At 47.6% G+C, this 19539-nt stretch overlaps 1 protein-coding gene across 1 annotated transcript; it reads right to left on the minus strand.

Moving 5' to 3' along the window:
* Positions 1–491: 491 nt before the first annotated feature.
* Positions 492–10337, minus strand: LOC311188328 (class I histocompatibility antigen, Gogo-OKO alpha chain-like; the record flags this gene model as incomplete). Its single annotated transcript, XM_084259442.1, has 5 exons — positions 492–496; positions 847–963; positions 1084–1359; positions 1934–2254; positions 10307–10337. The coding sequence occupies 5 exons, from the start codon at positions 10335–10337 to the stop codon at positions 492–494; spliced, it is 750 nt and encodes a 249-aa protein (XP_084115568.1).
* Between the last annotated feature and the right edge of the window lie 9202 nt (positions 10338–19539).

A 19539-nucleotide genomic window follows, 5' to 3' on the forward strand; every position in this document is an offset into this window, starting at 1 on the left:
TCAGTAAAGGATTTCAGGTCAGAGCATGGGGGGAAACATTTGCAAATCACAAATCTGATAAAGGATTGTATCTACAAATAATGCCTAAAACTCAATGATTACAAAGAAAGAACCCAATTTTAATAAGGACAAAAATAATGTAATAAATGAATGGCACCTCATCTGTAAAAATGTACAAAATTTCCTTACAAACAGCAACTTTAGTCATAGAAAAGTAAAAATATGAACAGATGCTCAATATCACAGTTAAGAACAACAGTGATACCATCACACCTAGGAGAGACTGAAAATGCAAACTCTGAACAATACCAGGTGCTGTCCAGGGTGTGCACAACAGGAATCTCATCAGATTCATTGTAAAAGATTCTTAGGGGCTGAGAGACACATCAGAGCCCTGGGCACTGCTGCTGCCTGGTTGAGAACAAAACATACCTGGTCAGAAATGAGACCACAGGAGGGACTGATGAGGGTGACTCTCCCATGGAGTCCATTTACACTGTCCCCAGGAGCTCAGAGATCAAAACGCTGATCCACACTTACCTGCAGCCTGAGTGTAGCTTCCTCCTTGTCCTCCTGTGGGAAGAAACATCATGTGAGACCAGGGAGTGGTCAGGTCAGAAGATCTAAAGAAATCTTTTAATCGTGCAGAACAGGGAAGTTTCCAGAGCTGTGAGTAAAGACCCAGGTCAGGACTGGGAAAAAATGAAAAAAGGAGGTGAGGGGGACCAAATGCCCTCTGGGTACCACACATATGTGAGGATGGTACTTCCCATTAACCAGGTAGGGCAAGTTCTCCCTGGGACTTGAAAGCCCCAGTGGACAAGATCCCCCTACTCCCTTCCCTACCTGAGTGTTTCTTCCTCCACATCACAGCTGCAGCCACCGCAGCTCCAGTGAGCACAGCTCCAAGGAGAACCAGGCCAGCAATGATGCCTGCAGTGGGCATGAAGGACTGAGGGGGCACTGGAAGGGAAGAGAAGATCATACTCTGAGCCCCAGATCTTATCCTGACCCTTTGAAGGTCTCCAGAAGGGCTCCTGATGGCCCTGAGAACAGCCTCTGTGCCCACATCCTCCTCCTCACCCCATCTCAGGACTTGGGGCTCCAGTAGTCCCTCATGCTGCACGTGGCATGTGTATCTCTGCTCCTCTCCAGAAGCCACCACCACAGCCACCCACTTCTGGAAGGTTCCATCTCCCCCAGGCCTGGTCTCCACCAGCTCCGTCTCCTGGGTCAGGTCCTCCCCATCTCGCTGCCAGGTCAGGGTGATGTCCGCTGGGTAGAAGCCCAGTGCCCAGCACCTCAGGGTGACCTCATGGTCATTGTAGGGGTGGTGGGTCATGCGTGTCTTTGGGGGATCTGAGGTGGTAAATCAGAAAGTTCACTTTGTGTTTCCTCCATGGACACTGAAGAATCCTCATGAGACCATCCTCACAATGGACAAGACAACCGGTGTGGCAGGAAGAAACATAAAATGTAAAAAACAGGCTAATCTGGGGAATCTGTGAGATTCTCCTATTCCTTAGAAAGTCCTAGAATGAGGATGAAAACCCAGAGAAGGATGAAGCAGAGGGAGTGGAACACAGACTTTCTATTCCTGACCTGGGTGGAAGGTGAATGACACAGAAAAGCAGGAATCACATAACTGAAAATGTTCTCAGACCAGAAACAAGACTGAGAGAGAAACTCGTGGTTCTCAAACAGGCCCCTGGTCAAAAGGCCCTGGTGACGTGTGAAGTCAGGGACTGTCTGTCTTTCTCAGGAGAGACGGGATCCCTTCACTGTCCTTCAGGAGAAGCAGGAGGCTCTGGGAGTCTCTCCAGTGCAGAACATGAAACCCAGGGGAGTCCCCCTCTCGGGACTAGAGAGAGGACTCATTTCCCGCAGTGACTCCAGGCAGGGGGGGACGGTGAGGCCTCCAGGCCCCTCTTACCCGTGCGCTGCAGAGTCTCCTTCCCGGACTCCAGGAATCTGAGCAGCCACCTCAAGCACCTGCCCTCCACAAAGTTCCTGAATCTCTCTGCCTCACCCTGGGCTTCCCACTCGCGCCGGGTGATCTGAGCCACTGTGTCCGCCGCGGTCCAGGAGCGCAGGTCCGGGTTTAGGGCCAGGAAATCGGTGCCGTCGTAGGCGAACTGCTCATACCAGCCGAGGAGGCGCCCGTCGGGTCCCATGTCGCAGCCATACATGTTCTGGAAGGTGTGAGAGCCTGTCCCCGCCCCATCACTCAGCGTCACCCCGCCCGCACTATAAACTAAAAACGAAATGGGGTGAAAGTCCCGCGGGCTGTTCCCGGGCAGGCTGCAGAGGAGCCTGGAGGGGGAGACCCTGAGTGACCCCCGTCCGTGGGGATGGGGGTGCTGACCCGGCCCGGACCCGCGCCAGCTCACCGGTCTCACTCTGGTTGTAGAGGCAGCGCAGGCCGTCCAGCTGCGCTCGGAACCACTGTGCGCTGTCCCTTAGGATCCGCGTCTCCTCCTCCCACTCCTCCTGCTCCTCCTGCTCCACCTGCCCCGCCCAGGGCGCCCACAGCTCCGCGCTCTGGCCCGGAGAGTCGCTGTCGAACCTCCCGATCTGCGTGTCGTCCACGTAGCCCACGGAGATGAAGCGGGGCTCCCCGAGGCCGGGCCGGGACATCGCGGTGGAGAAAAACCTCAGGGAGTGGGGGCCTGGGGGCGGGAGGGGAGACCCGGGCTATTCTTCTCCCCTTCGGGGGCTCGAGTCCCAGGGGGCGCCCACGAGACATAAAGTGGGTGAAAGACGAGTGAGAGTGAAAAGCGGCTGCGGACGAAAATGGCCGGGACTTGGGGGGCCAGAGGGGGCTGGGGTCTCGGGGGACGGAGAGGGGCCAGGACGGGGCGGGGCCGAGGTGGGGGGACAACTAGGGCCGCGGCGAGGTCGCGCCTTTCCCACCCTCGCTCACGCCCTCGCTCCCGCCCTCGCTCCCGCCTCTGGGAGCGCCCTGTCCCCTCCCGACCCGCACTCACCCGCCCGGGTCTCCCTCGGGGCCGCGGCCCCCGCGAGCAGGAGCAGGAGGGCTGCGCCCCCCATCCCCCAGGACGCGCCTCCACCCGGGCTGGGGAGACGGAGTCCTGGCGGGCGGGCGAGGGCTTTGGAATGGGAGCCGCGGGGCTGCTGATTGGCTGCTCTGGAGACCTCCAGGCAATGGGGATTGAGCCCTGGGGTGAGTCACCAGTATCCAGGAGGGAGGACCTGACACAAACTGAGAGATGAAACTGGGGTGATAGGAAGCCCCAACAGTCACCTTCCAGCCCCAGACAGCGCCCTGGGGACTGAGACTGTTACTGAGCAGCCCAGATATAAAATGAGTTGCCTGACTGTGGGTCCTCACCTGCGCGCTTAAAAGGGACTTATTAATACTCCACTGCAGGCACACACAAAAGGTTAACAAAAGGCTTATTTACAAGGGAAAGGGAAATGAGGAAATGTCTAACTCAGAGAGAAAATAGGGAAATAAAGTCTTTAATAGGTCCCACCCGATCCGCAGACCTGGAAACCCAATGGCACTCTGAGAGCTGGCCGGGCAAAGCGAGCTGGTGGAGAGCCAAAATGGGGGCCCTCCAAAGCCCACGTGTCTGGTTTTATACTAAACCTGGCTGCTTAACCCCACCCTCAGGTTCCAGCAACTTTCCCTTAGGTGGTGATGGGATTTGTCTTTCCCAATGTCCTGATGGCTTTGGTCTGGAGTGGGGGTGGAGTCCACAAAGTCTGTATGGAATTAGCTTTAGGACATCCTTTTCCCCTCAACAAGACCTTGAGAGCCACACCCCCAATCCCACTCCCTGCCCAGACCTGGGACTTTGCTGCCCCCTCCTCTCCTGTACCAAGACCTTTGTCACACTGTTGCCTCCCTGAATCCAGGCCCAGGAACTGGGTCAGAGATTCTCAAACATTTTTCTTTCAGGATGTCTCTGCAGTCTCACAAATTATTACGGATCCCATGCATATTTTTTTATGTGGGTTATAGCTTTAAATATTTACTTTACTAGAATAAAACCTTTCAAAAAGTTATTATGCTGGGAGCCATGCTACAACTGTAGTCTGACAAAGGTCAGGGCATGGGGCAGATTCCTGAAAAGTCAGGAATCTCTTTAGCTGACTCCTGCTAGAGTCTCATTTGTTTATGGCTAGTTTCTACCATTGTTAAAATATGCATTTAAAAGTAAAACTGCAAATGCTGTTTGATCAATTACCGAATAACCAATCTGACAGCAAATGGCACTGCGTGATTCATTGATAACATTGGTTAGTTAGCATACAAATTCTTGACACAGGAAAAGGGGAAGGATGCAGATCTTTGAGAATGGCCCAGGAGAACAACCAGCCTAGCAGGCTGCCAGGCCTTGTTTAAATATGCTTGTTAAGGAAGCAAACTTGTCTTTTACTGACATTTCCATGTCTATGGCTCTTTAACAGGGAAAGATTCCCTTTTCCTTAACAGTTCCCTTTCAGAGACAATGGGTATGGTAGCTGTTGGAGTATGCATTCAAGAGTAAGCCAACAACAATTTTGTTACTGGTTAAGCTAATAACCTTGACAGCACAAATAATGCACTTGGAAATAGTCAATGTTACAACTACTGATATGTCCAGTATTAACCATTCTGAGAACCAAAAGCTATAACCATCTCAGGCCCTGCCTCTGATGAAACATTTGTAGTTCCTTAAAACAACAATCAGCAATCTTACAGAAAAAGGAATTTTCCCTTGATCTTAAAGTTAGATATGAAAACTAGGCTGATTAAATAAGTAGAGGAGTAATAGGTTAGATTCTGTTAGATTAGGAGAATTCCTCCCTTAATTGAGAGCTTGGGGCTAGTGAAGAGTCAGTGCGGCTTGTCTGGCACTGACGCCCTCCATGCCCTTGGTTCCTTAATATTGAATCAGTATCTTATTAAAACAATATATATTAGATGATGATTTCTATATAAAAGCCTTCTGTTTTTTGCTTTAATCATATTGTTACAAAGCAGCCCCGATATAAAACGGGTTGCCTAGCTGTGGGTCCTCATGTTAGGGGGAAAGGATGTCCTGAGCTAATCCCATACAGGCTTTGTGGACTCCACCCCCACTCCAGACCAAAGCCATCAGGACATTGGGAAAGACAAATCCCAGCACCACCTAAGGGAAGGTGGCTGGAACCTGAGGGTGGGGTTAAGCAGCCAGGTTTGGTATAAAAACCTTGGGGCCTTGGGACCTTGGGGGCTCTTCCTCTCTTGCTCCCTCCTGGCTCGCGCCAGCTCTCAGAGTGCCATTTGGAATTCCAGATCAGCGAATCGGGTAGGACACATTTAAAATTTTGTCTCCCACTTTTCTCCCTGAGTTGTATATTTCCTCATTTGCTCTTCCATTAAAAATAAACCTTTTATTAACCTTTCATGTGTGTGCCTGCAGTATTTCTTTTTTTTAGAATTTTTTTTAGATTTTTAAAAATTTTTTTATTTATTTATACAAGCACTGGGTACAGTCAGAAGCGTGGGAGGGTGAGAGAATTCACAGAGCCAGAGCGGGGAGCAGAGCAGGCAGAAAGATGGAAGTACACTGCTGAGGGGAGCAGCGGGCAGCAGGAGAGGTCTGCGCACCACGTGGGTGGCCTCCTCAGGTGGCCAGGGAGCAGACGGGGATTGAACCGGTGCTGCAGAGGCTGGGGCAGCTTTGCAATCCAGCGCTCAACCGCTGCGCCACCGGGGAGGCCCGCCTGCAGTAGAGTATTGATAAGTCCTTTTAAGTGCGTGGGTGAGGACCCACAGTCAGGCAACCCATTTTGTATCCAGGCTGCCCTGTAACATTCACCTGCGCGCTTCTAATGCTCCAGATTTTTTTTTCTTTTGGCTTGGATAATGGACTATTTTCCAGTAATGGAAAACTGTCACACTGGACATTCATGGACAATGCTGCTGACTAATTGTTGCTTCTCTTACACACATTGTAACCCTGAAAAAAGACTGTCTCCTAAGACTATACCCTGAGATCTGTGCCACCATAGATATGGTGGAATAAAAATTAAAAGGGGGGATTGTAACAGGGTGGTCCCCAAGAAAGGGAGAGGTTCCAGGCTCCCTGTCCCACCCAAGTGGAGGGTGAAGCTGAGCAGAGAGAGAAGAAGCTGCAGAGGAGACTGAGGAAGGAAGGAAGCCGGATGGAGCCAGAGGAGACCCAGAGGAGGCACATGGAGCCGAGAGACACGTGAAGAAACTGCATTTGCCTTTTGGTCGTGGACTGGGTGACACAGATGTGGGTGAGACCCGTGGGGAGGTGACAGTGTCTGTTTTTATCTTGATTTTGATTTTGCTCTTTTCCCTCCAGACTTGTCTGGTTATTTCTGATCATTTTCTGTGGATCCCCACTGGAATCTTAAGATTTGTGGCAGGCTTTGGGGCCTTGTTCTGGGCCAATCCTGCTTGGGTGGACTTTTACCCACGAGGGGACGGGTAACATTGGGTGCTTGATTTAGAAACTATATTCTTTGCCTTTTCTGTATTTTTTCCTAATTGTATTAAAGTTCCTTCCCATTAAAGTCTCATATGATTTGTGTTGATGCAGTGGATGGCAGAACCCATTTAGAATAGGCAGGTTTGTGGTGTCTGGGCTGCCCCTCTCCCTGCCCTGTAACAATATGGTTATATGTTAGTCTCAACTTTATAGGTTAGTTAGAAAAAATCCCTCTGTCTCCCTTCCCCCAGGTACCTGCCTGGCCTTTGTTTCCCCAGCCCTTAGTTAATCCTTCACTGTAGTAAATATAGAAATGTTAGTCTCATTCATGTAAGTTTTTGCTAGTAATAAAATGATTAAGACAAATGACTATTCTAAGAACACTTTTGTTTAGCAACTGTCCTTCTTCAAAATAAAGAATGTTACAACGTCTGCTGAAGGGCAAATAAACCCCTGGCTGTTCTAGAGGAAGATGTGATGATTGTTATCTTCCTGCTCTAATACATATGCTTATGTACTCTGGGTTTGCTTGTAAGGTATAAATAAAGGGCTGCTGAGACCCTCAGCAGGATGATGTCTGCACCCAGATCAAGTGTTTGCATCTCCTCACTCACCCTCCCCCTAATCCCTCAGATTTGTCCATGCCCTCTCATCCTTACAGGAACCCCTCACAGGACAGTTTGCCAAGGCTGGTCCCTGGCATTATTACTTCTTTACTTTAGAATATTAATAACCATTGTATGCTAACAAAGCATTTTTAAGAAAATAACTTTCTGTAAATGTAAGGATTATCGTACAATTGTATGATTTCTTTTTTAAAAAGTTACCTATTGTTTTACTACTGAAAGGTCCATGCAGGAGGCCTGAATACAAAAACCCACCAGGAAGCCCACCTGGGAACAGGAATGTGGAAGCCGGCCTAGAGGATTCAGATAATGAATCTCCCCCCCACCCTACAAATCTTTTCAGGGACCTACAAACCCAGTCTCACACCTGACCTCTCCTCACCCTATAAAACCCTGCTTCCCCCTGACAATGTGCGCGGCTTCACAGACCCCCACCTTGGGTCCCTGAGGCCATCAGGGGTGCAATAAATTTTCCCTTCCTTTGAGAAATTTAGCCTGGCTGTCCTTTTCTTTACCGCTCTGAACCTTTCATCTGGTGCATTGGCCGGGAACGGGGTTCGATCCCGCCTGGGGATCCTGCCCTGTCCCAAACCCTCCACTCTCCCTCTCCTTCACTCTCTCTCTTTCTACCTCTCCCTGTGGAACTGGAAGTCTGCAACCCCTCCGAGCTCACTAAGACTTAACGGCTGCTGGTACAGGACCCGGGGCACCCTCCCTGCGGGAGAACGGCCCTCGCTGCCTCTCATGCCACGTGAGTGGAGCAGGGACTTGCTCTAGTCCCTTACTGGGCTTCCCTGGTAACTCCAATCCATGTGGCCACTTCCGCCTTAACTTCCTCCCATCTCCCTTGGAGGGGCCATCCTCTTCTTCCTCCTGTTGGCCCACCTTCTCTTCCTATGGCACTTCGCCAAATAATCGGGAACGAAAAGACCCAGCAGGCCTGTGGACCACCAGCACTTGGCTCGTGACTCTCCCAGGGTGAGCTGTTGCCTCTAAGGTCCCTCGGATTGTTAGGGGGAAAGGATGTCCTGAGCTAATTCCATGCAGGCTTTGTGGACTCCACCCCTACTCCAGACCAAAGCCATCAGGACATTGGGAAAGACAAATCCCCTCACCACCAAAGGGAAGGTGGCTGGGACCTGAGGGTGGAGTTAAGCAGCCAGATTTGGTATAAAAACCAGACACGTGGGCCTTGGGGGACTCGCTCTCTGGCTCGCCTCCTGGCTTCAGGGCTCCTGGCTCGCGGCCAGCTCTCAGAGTGCCATTTGGGATTCCAGAAGAAGAATAGCGGTGCCGGGTTGCTCCACTAGACCTAAAGAAGCCCATTAGGACAACCCTCTCAGAGCCCCGGGTAACCCTCGCTGTGGGGGATCGTCTGATTTATTTCTTGGTGGACACTGGAGTGACATACTCAGTTTTGAATTCAAAATTAACTAAAATGAGCAAAGAGACTGTAACAGTCACTGGGATTACGGGAAGGCCACAACAGAAAGCCTTCTTACAACCTTTGGAGTGCCGGCTGGGCACCACACAGCTTCAGCACCGCTTCCTGTACATGGAAGAATGTCCAATTCCTCTACTTGGTCGGACCTTTTAAGTAAGCTCAACACATGAATTATATTCTCACCAAAACATCAGGGGCTTTCCCTACAGGTACCTCCAGGGCATGCTCTGCGGTTCCAGATGTTACTCAAGATGTTCCACTGAAAGGTGAACTTTTACCTCCAGAAATTGTTGAAAGAGTAAGTAAATGTGTATGGGCTGATGAGACCCCAGGATGTGCGAAAAATGCAGAGCCTGTAAAGATAGAAGTGATAGAGGGGAGCAGAACCCCGAGGAAGCAATACCCCTTAAAGGAGGAGGCCTTGAGGGGAATTGAACCAGTATTGAAAAGGTTCCTTCAATCTGGACTCATTCAGCCCTACCGCTCACCGCACAACACTTCGATTCTGCCAGTGAAGAAAGCCCATATGGGCGAGTCCCACTTTGTCCAAGATTTAAGGGCCATTAATGACATTGTTTGGGATTTACATCCCACCGTGCCTAATCCCTACACCTTATTAACTGACATACCTGGTGACTTCGGGTGGTTTTCAGTATTAGACCTTAAGGATGTCTTTTTCTGTATCCCAATAGATGTCCAGCATCAACTGCTTTTTGCCTTTTATTGGCAAGACCCTAAGAGCACTCTCCAGTATTGCTGGACTGTGCTTCCACAGGAGTTTAAGAACTCCCCAACTATTTTTGGGGAAACACTGGCCAGGGATCTCAGGAAGATTCAATTAAACCAGGGCGTCTTGTTGCAATATGTAGATGATTTATTGATTGCAAGTCCAGACTACAAATCTTGTCTGGAAAATAACATAGTGGTACTGAACCACCTGGCAGAATGTGGCTATAAGGTGTCACCTCAAAAGGCACAGATCTGTAAACAAACGGTGACGTATTTGGAGTTTGAAATTAAGAAAGGCAGATGGAACCTGATGACGGAAAGGAACCAGGTAATTTCAGCCCTTAAACTCCCCAGCAACCGGCGAGAGTTGCGTGGATTTTTGGGTATGGCTGGGTTTTGCAGGATTTGGATTCCTAACTTTGGATTAATAGCAAAACCCTTATATGATGCTCTCAAAGGCCTGGACTCTGAACATTTGTCTTGGACTCCAGAATGTCTAAAGGCCTTTGATGAAATAAAAGTAAAGTTGATCTCAGCACCAGCATTAGGGCTTCCAGATCTTAGGAAGCCATTCAAACTTTATGTACATGAGAGACAGGGAGTTGGCCTAGGAGTGCTAATCCAATTGTTGGGGCCAGAAATGCAGCCCGTTGCATATCTGTCCAAACAACTGGACCACACCACTAAGGGATGGCCTCCATGTTTGCGTGTTGTCACTGCCAATTGTGACCTACACGAGGCGGAGAAGTTTACATTGGGTCAGCCCATCACTGTGTGTGTGCACATCAGGTCTTGACATTGCTGGAGCAGAAGGGTGGACTTTGATTGACCGCTGGGCGAATGGGAAAATATCAAGCAGCTCTGTTGGACAATCCTAATGTGAAGCTGCAGTTTCCTAATTCCCTGAATCCCGCCACACTGCTTCCAAGTAATGCAGATGGACCTGAGGATGCCACTTTAATCTATAACTGTTTAGAAATCATAGACACAGTGTATGCCAGCCGACCAGATCTGACTGACCAGCCTCTGCCAGATCCAGAGTGGGAGCTATTTACAGATGGCAGCAGCTTCATGAACCAAGGCCATCGACGCGTGGGATACGCAGTGGTGACGCTCCAGAACACCGTGGAGGCCAAGGCTCTTCCGGCAGGTATATCAGCGCAAAAAGCCAAATTAATAGCCCTGACCCGTGTGTTGGAACTCTTGAATGGTAAAAGAGTCAATATATTTACTGACTCCAAGTACTCTTTTTGATTTTCCACATAAACGTGGCCATTTGGAAGGAACAGGGACTCCTTACTGCCAGTAACAAGGACATCAAATATCCATTAGAAATCCTGGCCTTGTTAAAGGCAGTAGCTTTACCATCACCTGTGGCTGTGATGCATTGCCCTGGCCACCAAAAGGGTGGGTCTGACATGGCAAAGTGTAACAGGACAGCTGATCGGTGGCTAAGGCCGCTGCCTGTTCTGCCCTCCAGGGTGCACTCATCCCTCTTGTGGACCTGACTCAGTATGCTCCTGAATACACTGAGCGGGATGAGGAGAGAGCTCGTGCATGGGGATTCACTGAGTTTGACCCCAGCTCCACTTGGAGAGTAAACTCCCATGGGATGATACTCCTCCCAAAGGCCCTTGCATATACGTTGCTAAAACATCTGCACGAAGGATCTCACTATGGGAGAGATGCCTTATTAGAAACGGTGCGCCCATATTTGAAGGGCCCATATTTACATACAATAGCACAACGGATCACCCGAGGTTGTCAACTATGTGCCAGGAATAACCCCAAGACTGACTGCCACCCTAAAGACATTGGGGTTCAATATCGGGGCAAGTGCCCTTTTGAGGACTGGCAGGTAGACTTTACACAAATGCCTAGAACAACAGGCAATTTCATATACGTATTGGTTTTTGTGGACATGTTCTCGGGATGGGTGGAAGCATTTCCCACAATGACGGAAAAACCTTCTGAGGTTGCAAAACAGCTGCTGAAGGAGATAATCCCTTGCTTTGGGTTGTCCAGCTCCATCCACAGTGATAATGGGCCGGTATTCGTCTCTGACATTACTCCTGCAGAAAGCAGTGCGTTACAGATCAACTGGAAATTGCATGCTGCATGGAGACCACAGTCTTCTGGGTAAACAGAAAAGATGAACCACACCTTGAAGAAAGCCTTGGCAAAACTGTGCCAAGAAACACGACTTCGTTGGGACCAGGTACTATCCCTTGCCCTCCTCCACATAAGAGTGGCACCTAGAAGTGGGCTACAATTAAGTACAATTAAGCCCCTTTGAAATTGTGTTTGAAAGACCCTTCCAGGCCTCACTTCTGGAAATAGCACAAGATTGCCGCATCACACAATATGTGAAACACATCCAGGAGGTTCTGGCCGTAATTCATAACTTTGCAACCTTGAGGATCTCTATGCCTCCTGATCAACCACTGCATCCCTTCAGACCTGGAGATCAGTTCTTACTGAAGACTTGACAGTGTGGGGATGCCCAAAATCAACTGTCAGAAAAATGGACTGGTCCCTATGATGTTTTGCTGAGCACATATACTTCTCTGAAACTTGCAGGCATAAAACCCTGGGTACATCATTCCAGAGTTAAGAAAGCCCCAAGAGGAACTGACCCAGAGACGAAGTCCCACAGGTCTTGTGAACCCACTGAGGACTTGAGATATTTGTTTAAGAAACAGACAAAAACTTGAATGTTACTGACTTCTTTTCCAGTTATTGTTGCAGGATACCCAAGGACTGAGAAAACTAACATGAGAAAACTAACTAAACCCTGAGAAAACTAACATGCTCTAACCAATCTTCCTTTCAAAGTTTAGGAGACATGAAATAACATCTAGGATCATGCATATGCTGGCAGTATTTTTTTTTTTTTTTACACAGATAGACTTTCAATCTTGATTTTGGTATTTCCTTTTAACTTTTTGTTTATAACTTTGAGGTTTTTTTTTTTTCTCTGCTTGTTTTTGTTACTTTGGCCTATCAGTGAAACTGCAGTTGTATGAGATATCCCACGCGTGATAAATGGTAACTAAAGAGTTCTTTGTGTCTATATGTTGTATGTATGTATGTCCTTTCCTTGTGTCTTGGTCTTGGCTTCCAGTAGTTGAAAAATTGGTACACATTGTGCCCATAGACATTGGAAAAAAAAAAAAAGAGAGAATCTCCAGTTATGAGAAAAAAACTAAAGGTTATGGTTTGATTGTCAACATTGTACTACTAAACTAAGCCGATGCCTTCATAGAGATTGAATATTGTTGTTTCTGTTGTTTTTCTGATACTTATGGCAAAGCTTCCCAGAAATCTAAATTCAAGTACAAATTTGGTAGCCTGTCATTTGGCTGATGCAAGGAAATTTTGTGGAACCACAGTAGAGCTCCTGAGACACTCCACAAAGTTTCTCCCTTTCCTCCTGGGAAAGGCGTTCGATGAATTTGTTCTATTTGGCTTACCTAGTAGAGTAAAACTAGAAGGGAAGCGCTGTTACTTGGGAAAATGGGTAACACTTTGACCTGATATGTGTGTAAATTATCAATGGTGAATGTCGCCTTGTAATATTGTATACTTCAATTGTTTAATATCTACAGATTTTTTTTTTTTTTTTTTGGACCCTCACCGGTGGCCGGGGAACGAACCGGTGCTACAGAGGCTTCAGGCAGCCTCGCAGACCAGCGCTCAACTGCTGCACCACCAGGGGAGGCCCTGTATAGAAATGGTTTCTGGAAATATAGGGAGAAAAGGGTCTCAACAGATTCCTATTGATGGAACTGTTGAGAATAAAACTTTCCCACAAAGGACTGAATAGACCTGGAAATACACTTGATATTTACTAAGTTTTCTTTCACATAATACTGATTTTTTTTTTTTTTTTTTGCATTTTGTTCTGAATCCACAAAGTTTCTTGTTTTGGTGACCAGGATCTGCAGCAAGGTTGCATTTTTTTTTCCAGCAAAGCTAACTTGTGTTTGCATTTTCTCTCCCCTTGATACCAACACAGCATAAAAATAGTGGTAGCAATCTTTTACTACTTATCTCAGAGTCTGTTTTTGCATAAATTCCATAGGGATTTTGTCTGCTTGAACAAAAAATTGGACATGAGTGTTATTGTGTGGCTTTGAGTGGAGTTCTTCCAGAAAGTTGAAACAGAGCTGAACCAAGAAGAGGAGAACCTGTTTGCTTTGTTCGTAGGGTTCCAGAGACATCCAAAGAAGGTGAGGAAGCTGCCTCCATTGGCAGGACTGGACAACCCGGCCAACGAAAAGTCCCTAGTACCCTCGAGAAGAGGAAAGCCTAGAAGGAGTCTGATGAGACCAACTTTGTTCCTGAAACCTACATGGACCGGATGTCAATAGTTCACTCTGATCCTATATGGAGTATTCCAACAAAGCCAGCTAAAATTGCTGCTTAGTTATTCTGCCCTATGATTTTATGCAAAAATAGGTACTATGGTTTAAAAGTACATTTAGTTTGCAAACTTTTGCTATGCTGTTCAAAATTTGGGATTAAAGTTGAGAGAATCTGTTTTTACATAATGGTTTTAACCATTTTAAGATTTTTTTCCCTGTGATTTTGAAGTATTTGCTATCTTGTTCTGGCTAATGCCTCCAGATTTTTTTTTTTTTTTTTTTTGGCTTGGACTGATGAACTGTTTTTCCAGGAATGGAGGACTTTTGCTTTCCACAATGGACAATACCTGGAGGGACTGGTTTTCTTTCACACTGGAACCCTGGAAAATTTTCATCTGAGATTATATCCCAGCATCCACATATTTGATCTTTATCACCATGGAAATGGTGGCAAAAAGTGAAAGGGGGGAATTGTTAGGGGGAAAGGATGTCCTGAGCTAATCCCATACAGGCTTTGTGGGCTCCACCCCCACTCCAGACCAAAGCCATCGAGACATTGGGAAAGACAAATCCCGTCACCACCAAAGGGAAGGTTGCTGGGACCTGAGGGTGGGGTTAAGCAGCCAGATTTGGTATAAAAACCAAACACGTGGGCCTTGGGGTCTACCTCTCACTCACCTCCTGGCTTCAGGACTCCTGGCTTGCGGCCAGCTCTCAGAGTGCCATTGGGATTCCAGATAGGCGGATTGGATAGGACACATTTAAAATTTAATCTCCCACTTTTCTCCCTGAGTTGTACATTTCCTCATTTGCCCTTCCCTTATAAATGAACCTTTTATTAATCTTTTGTATGTGCGTGCAGTAGAGCATTGATAAGTCCTTTTAAGCACACGGGTGAGGACCCACAGTCAGGCACCCCGTTTTGTATCGGGGCTGCCCTGTAACACTTCCAGTCCCTGCTACACTTCCACCGGCAGTCTTGGGTTTGGCGGCTGAGGACTGAAGAGGCCCGGACTCATCGACTCCAATAATCTTCGAGGAGCCCAGAGTAATGTTCAAGGTAGCAGGTAAGTCCATCTCCTTTCTGGTTGGCACGGAGGCTGCCTTCTCTGTCCTCCCCTCCTATTCCAGTCAAGTTTATCCTTCTCAGGTCTCGGCTACGGGTGCTGACGGCCTTCCTTCTCAGCCCAGGACCACTGGGCTGCTCTTTCCTAGTCATGCCTTCTTGCCCCACACCACTCCTGGGTCGAGACCGCCTGACCAAACTCGGGGCTACTCATGGTTCCAAGATCCTAGCGCTGCTCTCATCCTCCCACTGCTCCAAACATCTCCTGATCCTCCTCAGGACTCCCCGCTGTCTCCTCCCACTGTCAACCCCCTGGTCTACAATATCTCTATCCTGATTGTTGCCACTCATCATACCCCAGTCCTCATTCGCCTTAAGGATCCCTCTTTTCCCTCTCACCCCCAGTTTCCAATCTCCCTCACTCACCGTCAGGGTCTCAAACCATCATCCAATGACTCCTGGGAAAGGGACTCCTTACTCCTATGAACTCGCCCTGTAATACTCCCATCCTCCCCGTTAAAAAGCCTGACGGTTCTTACTGCCTAGTGCGAGACCTTCACCTCATTAACATGGCGGTGATGCCTATCCATCCCAGAGTGCCAACCCCAACACCCTCCTATCTCATATACTGTCTTCTACCACACGCTTCTCTGTACTTGACCTTGAAAATGACTTTTTTTCCGTCAGTAGCCTTCCTATACACAAACAATAAATCTGAAGAAGAAGAAATCAAAAAGACCATCCCTTTTGTTATTGAAACAAAAAAAATCAAATATTTGGGAATAAATCTAACAAAAGAGGTAAAGGACCTATACAAAGAAAACTATAAAACACTGTTAAAAGAAATAGAAGAAGACACAAAGAAATGGAGAGACATCCCCTGCTCATGGATTGGAAGAATAAACATTATTAAAATGGCCATCCTTCCAAAAGCAATATACAGATTCAATGCTATTCCAATCAAAATTTCAATGTCATTCTTCAAAGAAATAGAACAATTATTGATGAAATTCATATGGAATCACAAAAAACCCCGAATAGCCAAAGCTCTCCTGAAAAAAAAAGAAGGGAATGGAGGCATCAGACTCCCAGACTTCAAACTATACTACAAAGCCATAATCATCAAAACTGCATGGTATTGGAACAAGAACAGACATACAGACCAATGGAATCGAATAGAAAATCCAGAAATAAACCCACAGATTTATGGTCAACTAATCTTTGACAAAGGAGCAAAGACTATGCATTGGAGCAAAGAAAGTTTGTTCAATAAATGGTGCTGGGAAAACTGGGTCGCTACATGCAAAAGAATGAAGCTTGACCACCACCTCACACCATACACAAAAATCAACTCAAAATGGATTAAAGAACTAGACATAAGACCTGAAACCATAAAATATATAGAAGGAAATATAGGCGAAACACTATGTGATTTGCACATCAAAGACATCTTTACAGACACATCACCCAAAGCAGTGATAGTGAAGGCAAAGATAAACAGCTGGGACTATATCAAATTAAAGAGCTTTTGCACAGCAAAAGAGACAATAACAAAAACAAAGAGAAACCCCACCAACTGGGAGAACATTTTTGCACCCAACACTAATGATAAAGGACTGATCACAAAAATCTGCAAAGAGCTGATGAGACTCAACAACAACAAAGAAAATAATCCAGTCAAAAAATGGGCAGAAGAGCTTAAAAGAAACTTCTCTGAAGAGGAAATGCAAATGGCCAACAGGCATATGAAAAAATGTTCAACATCACTTGTCATCAGGGAAATGCAAATCAAAACTACCATGAGATACCATCTTACACCAGTGAGAATGGCACATATTAAAAAAACTAGCAACAACAAATGTTGGCGAGGGTGTGGAGAAAAAGGAACTCTTCTGCACTGTTGGTGGGAGTGCAAACTGGTCCAACCACTGTGGAAAGCTGTGTGGAGATTTCTGGACCTACTAAACATAGAGCTTCCATATGACCCAGCAATTCCACTCCTAGGTATTTACCCAAAGGACACAGAAACATCAATTCCAAAGAACACCTGCACCCCTATGTTTATAGCAGCACTGTTTACAATAGCTAAGCTTTGGAAACAACCCAAATGCCCAAAAATAGATGACTGGATCAAGAAGATGTGGTACATATATACCATGGAATATTACTCAGCATTCAAAAAAGATAAACACATGCAATTTGCTGCAACATGGATGGCGCTGGAAGGGATCATGCTCAGCGAAATAAGCCAAAAAGAAAAAGAAAAATACCGGATGGTCTCACTCATAGCAGGAATCTAGAAAACTTAAATAAGGGACCAGGAAAATGAATAACTATAAGAAAGTGAAAATCAAAATCAACAAAAAACTATGAACCAGAGACACTTTTAGGGGGGTGGGGGCGGGAGGGGAGGGATTGGGGTCAGAATGGGGGGCTGCAATTGTATGGGGAATATAACAATAAAATTTATAAAAAAAAAAAAAAAAAAAAAAAAAGAAAATGACTTTTTTTCCATCCCTCTGGATCCTCAAGGTTACTTCCTATTTGCTTTTACTTGGGAAGATCTGGACACACACACCTCCCAGCAACTGGCCTGGACAGTCCTGCCTCAGGGGTTCCGGGACAGCCCTCATCTGTTTGGTCAGGCATGAGCTAGTGATCTCCCATCATGTCATACTCCACCCCGCACTCTCCTCCAGGATGTCGCTGGCCTCCTCCTCTGCAGTCCTTCTCCGCCACAATCTCAGCAACACACTGCACAACTCCTCACCTTCCTGGGCTCAAAAGGATACCGTGTCTCCCCATCCAAAGCCCAACTTTCAGTTCCCACAGCCGTCTATCTGGGTCTTTGACTAACTCCTTCCTCCAAACAGCTGACGGTGGACCACAAACAGGCCATCCGGGGCCTTCCCTCCCTTGAATCGGCAGAACAAACCCTTTTCCTTCCTAGGTTTGGTCGGATTCTTCCATCGTGGATCCCTAATTTTGCTTTCCCAGCCAAGCCACTGTACGACACAGCAAATGCCTCCCCCAAAGGACGTCTCCAATCCTCCGGGGAGGTCCAAAGGGCCTTCCTTTTACTCACACATATCCTTAGGGCACCTGCCCTTGGCCTTCCTCATCCAGAAAAGCCTTTCCTCCTGTGCACAGATGCATGTCGGGGCATTGCAGCAGGCGGCCTTTCCCAGCCTCTGGGCCCAGCCCTGTGTCCTGTCGCTTATCTCTCCAAGCAGATGGATCCCACCGTCAGGGGCTGGCAACCTCGCCTTAGAGCCCTGGTGGCGGCAGCTCTACTCACCCGGGAACCCCTCAAACTTACCCTGGGAAGACCTGTCCAAGCACATTCCTCGCACCGTCTTCAGGCCCTCCTGTCTCCCCGCCTGCTCTCCACTCTCACTCCTGCCCGCTCACAGGACTTCCACGTGCTCTCTCTCGAAAACCCTCTGGTGAGTCTTATTCAGTCTAATTCTCTCAACCCAGCCCCTCTTCTGCCTGTCTCTGGCCCCCTTCTGTCGTCCATTTGTGTCCTGAAATCCTGGGGAAAAAAATGCAAACCTCCAGACTGGGTTTAACTGACTCCCCTTTGTCAGATGCCTACTGTATGTGTAGACTGGTGGCTCTTGTGTAAATGCACGAGGTCAGCGGAGGGCTGCCTAGGCCATTGTTACCATCAATCAGGTAATTGAGGCAGGAAAGCTGCCCAGAGAAACCACCTTCCAAAAGGCAAAACTCATAGCATTTAACCAGGGCCCTGACCCTCCGCAACCATAAGAAAGTCAACATCTATACGGATTCAACATATGCCTTCCTTATGGCTCACAGTCATGCTGCGATTTGGCAGGAAAGAGGGTTCCTCTCCACCAAGGGGTCCCCCATCATGAACGCTAAACTTATACTTAAGCTTTTAGGAGCCTTGCAGCTCACCAGCTGCGTGGACACTTACCCAGACAACATTGGCAGGTTGATTTTACTCACCTCCCTACTCACAAAAAGGTTAAATATCTGCTAACAATGGTTAATACAATAACGGGTTGGGTCGAGGTCTTCCTGCAGCTAGAAAAATGGCTCAGGTGGTAACAGAGGCCCTTCTTAGCCACATTATCCCACGCTTTGGCCTCCTCACCTCTCTCCAATCTCACAATGGTCCAGCTTTTTATCTCAAATGTTACTGAGCAGGTCTCCGCGGCTATGGGTGTCACCTGGAAGCTTCACATTCCCCACCACCCACAATCCTCAAGGAAAGTGGGGCACGCCAATGGGCTAATCAAGGATCACCTGACTAAACTTTTGTTAGAGCTCTGCAGCTGCTCTGGGAACACGTAGACCTGCACTTACCCAGTCCTGCCTTGAATCTCGACCTTTTCAACTGACCTTCCCCACCACTGCAGCCGGGAGACCAAGTCCTGCACAAATCACTTCAGCCAAAGCCACTGCAGCCTCCGTGGACCGGTCCACACACGGTCCTTCTCACCACGCCTATAGTGGTAACACTTCTGGGAGACCCCTCCTGGCACCATCTCTCTCGGGTCAAACGTGCCCCGGAAGACAAACAGTATGCATGTCCTAACCTGGGTCCTACTAGGATGCGCATTTCTTGTCAAAATCTCCCCTAGCCCAGTGTCCTATGTATGGAAATTCAAAGTTAGGGAAACCTTTGTCTAAGGATCCACTGAGACTACCACTTGGTGGGTACTGTGGAGTGCCCACAGGCCGGATGCACAGCACCCATCACTCTCACCCTAACTCTTTCGTCAATTACTAATCCTATGAACACCGTCTTTTATTTCTTTTACCATCAAACCTTAAATCACTGCAAAAATACCTACAGATAATATAGGGGGTGCCCTTATCCGTC

Source organism: Talpa europaea (assembly GCF_964194135.1).
Source record: "Talpa europaea genome assembly, chromosome: 2".
Classification (NCBI taxonomy): domain Eukaryota; kingdom Metazoa; phylum Chordata; class Mammalia; order Eulipotyphla; family Talpidae; genus Talpa; species Talpa europaea.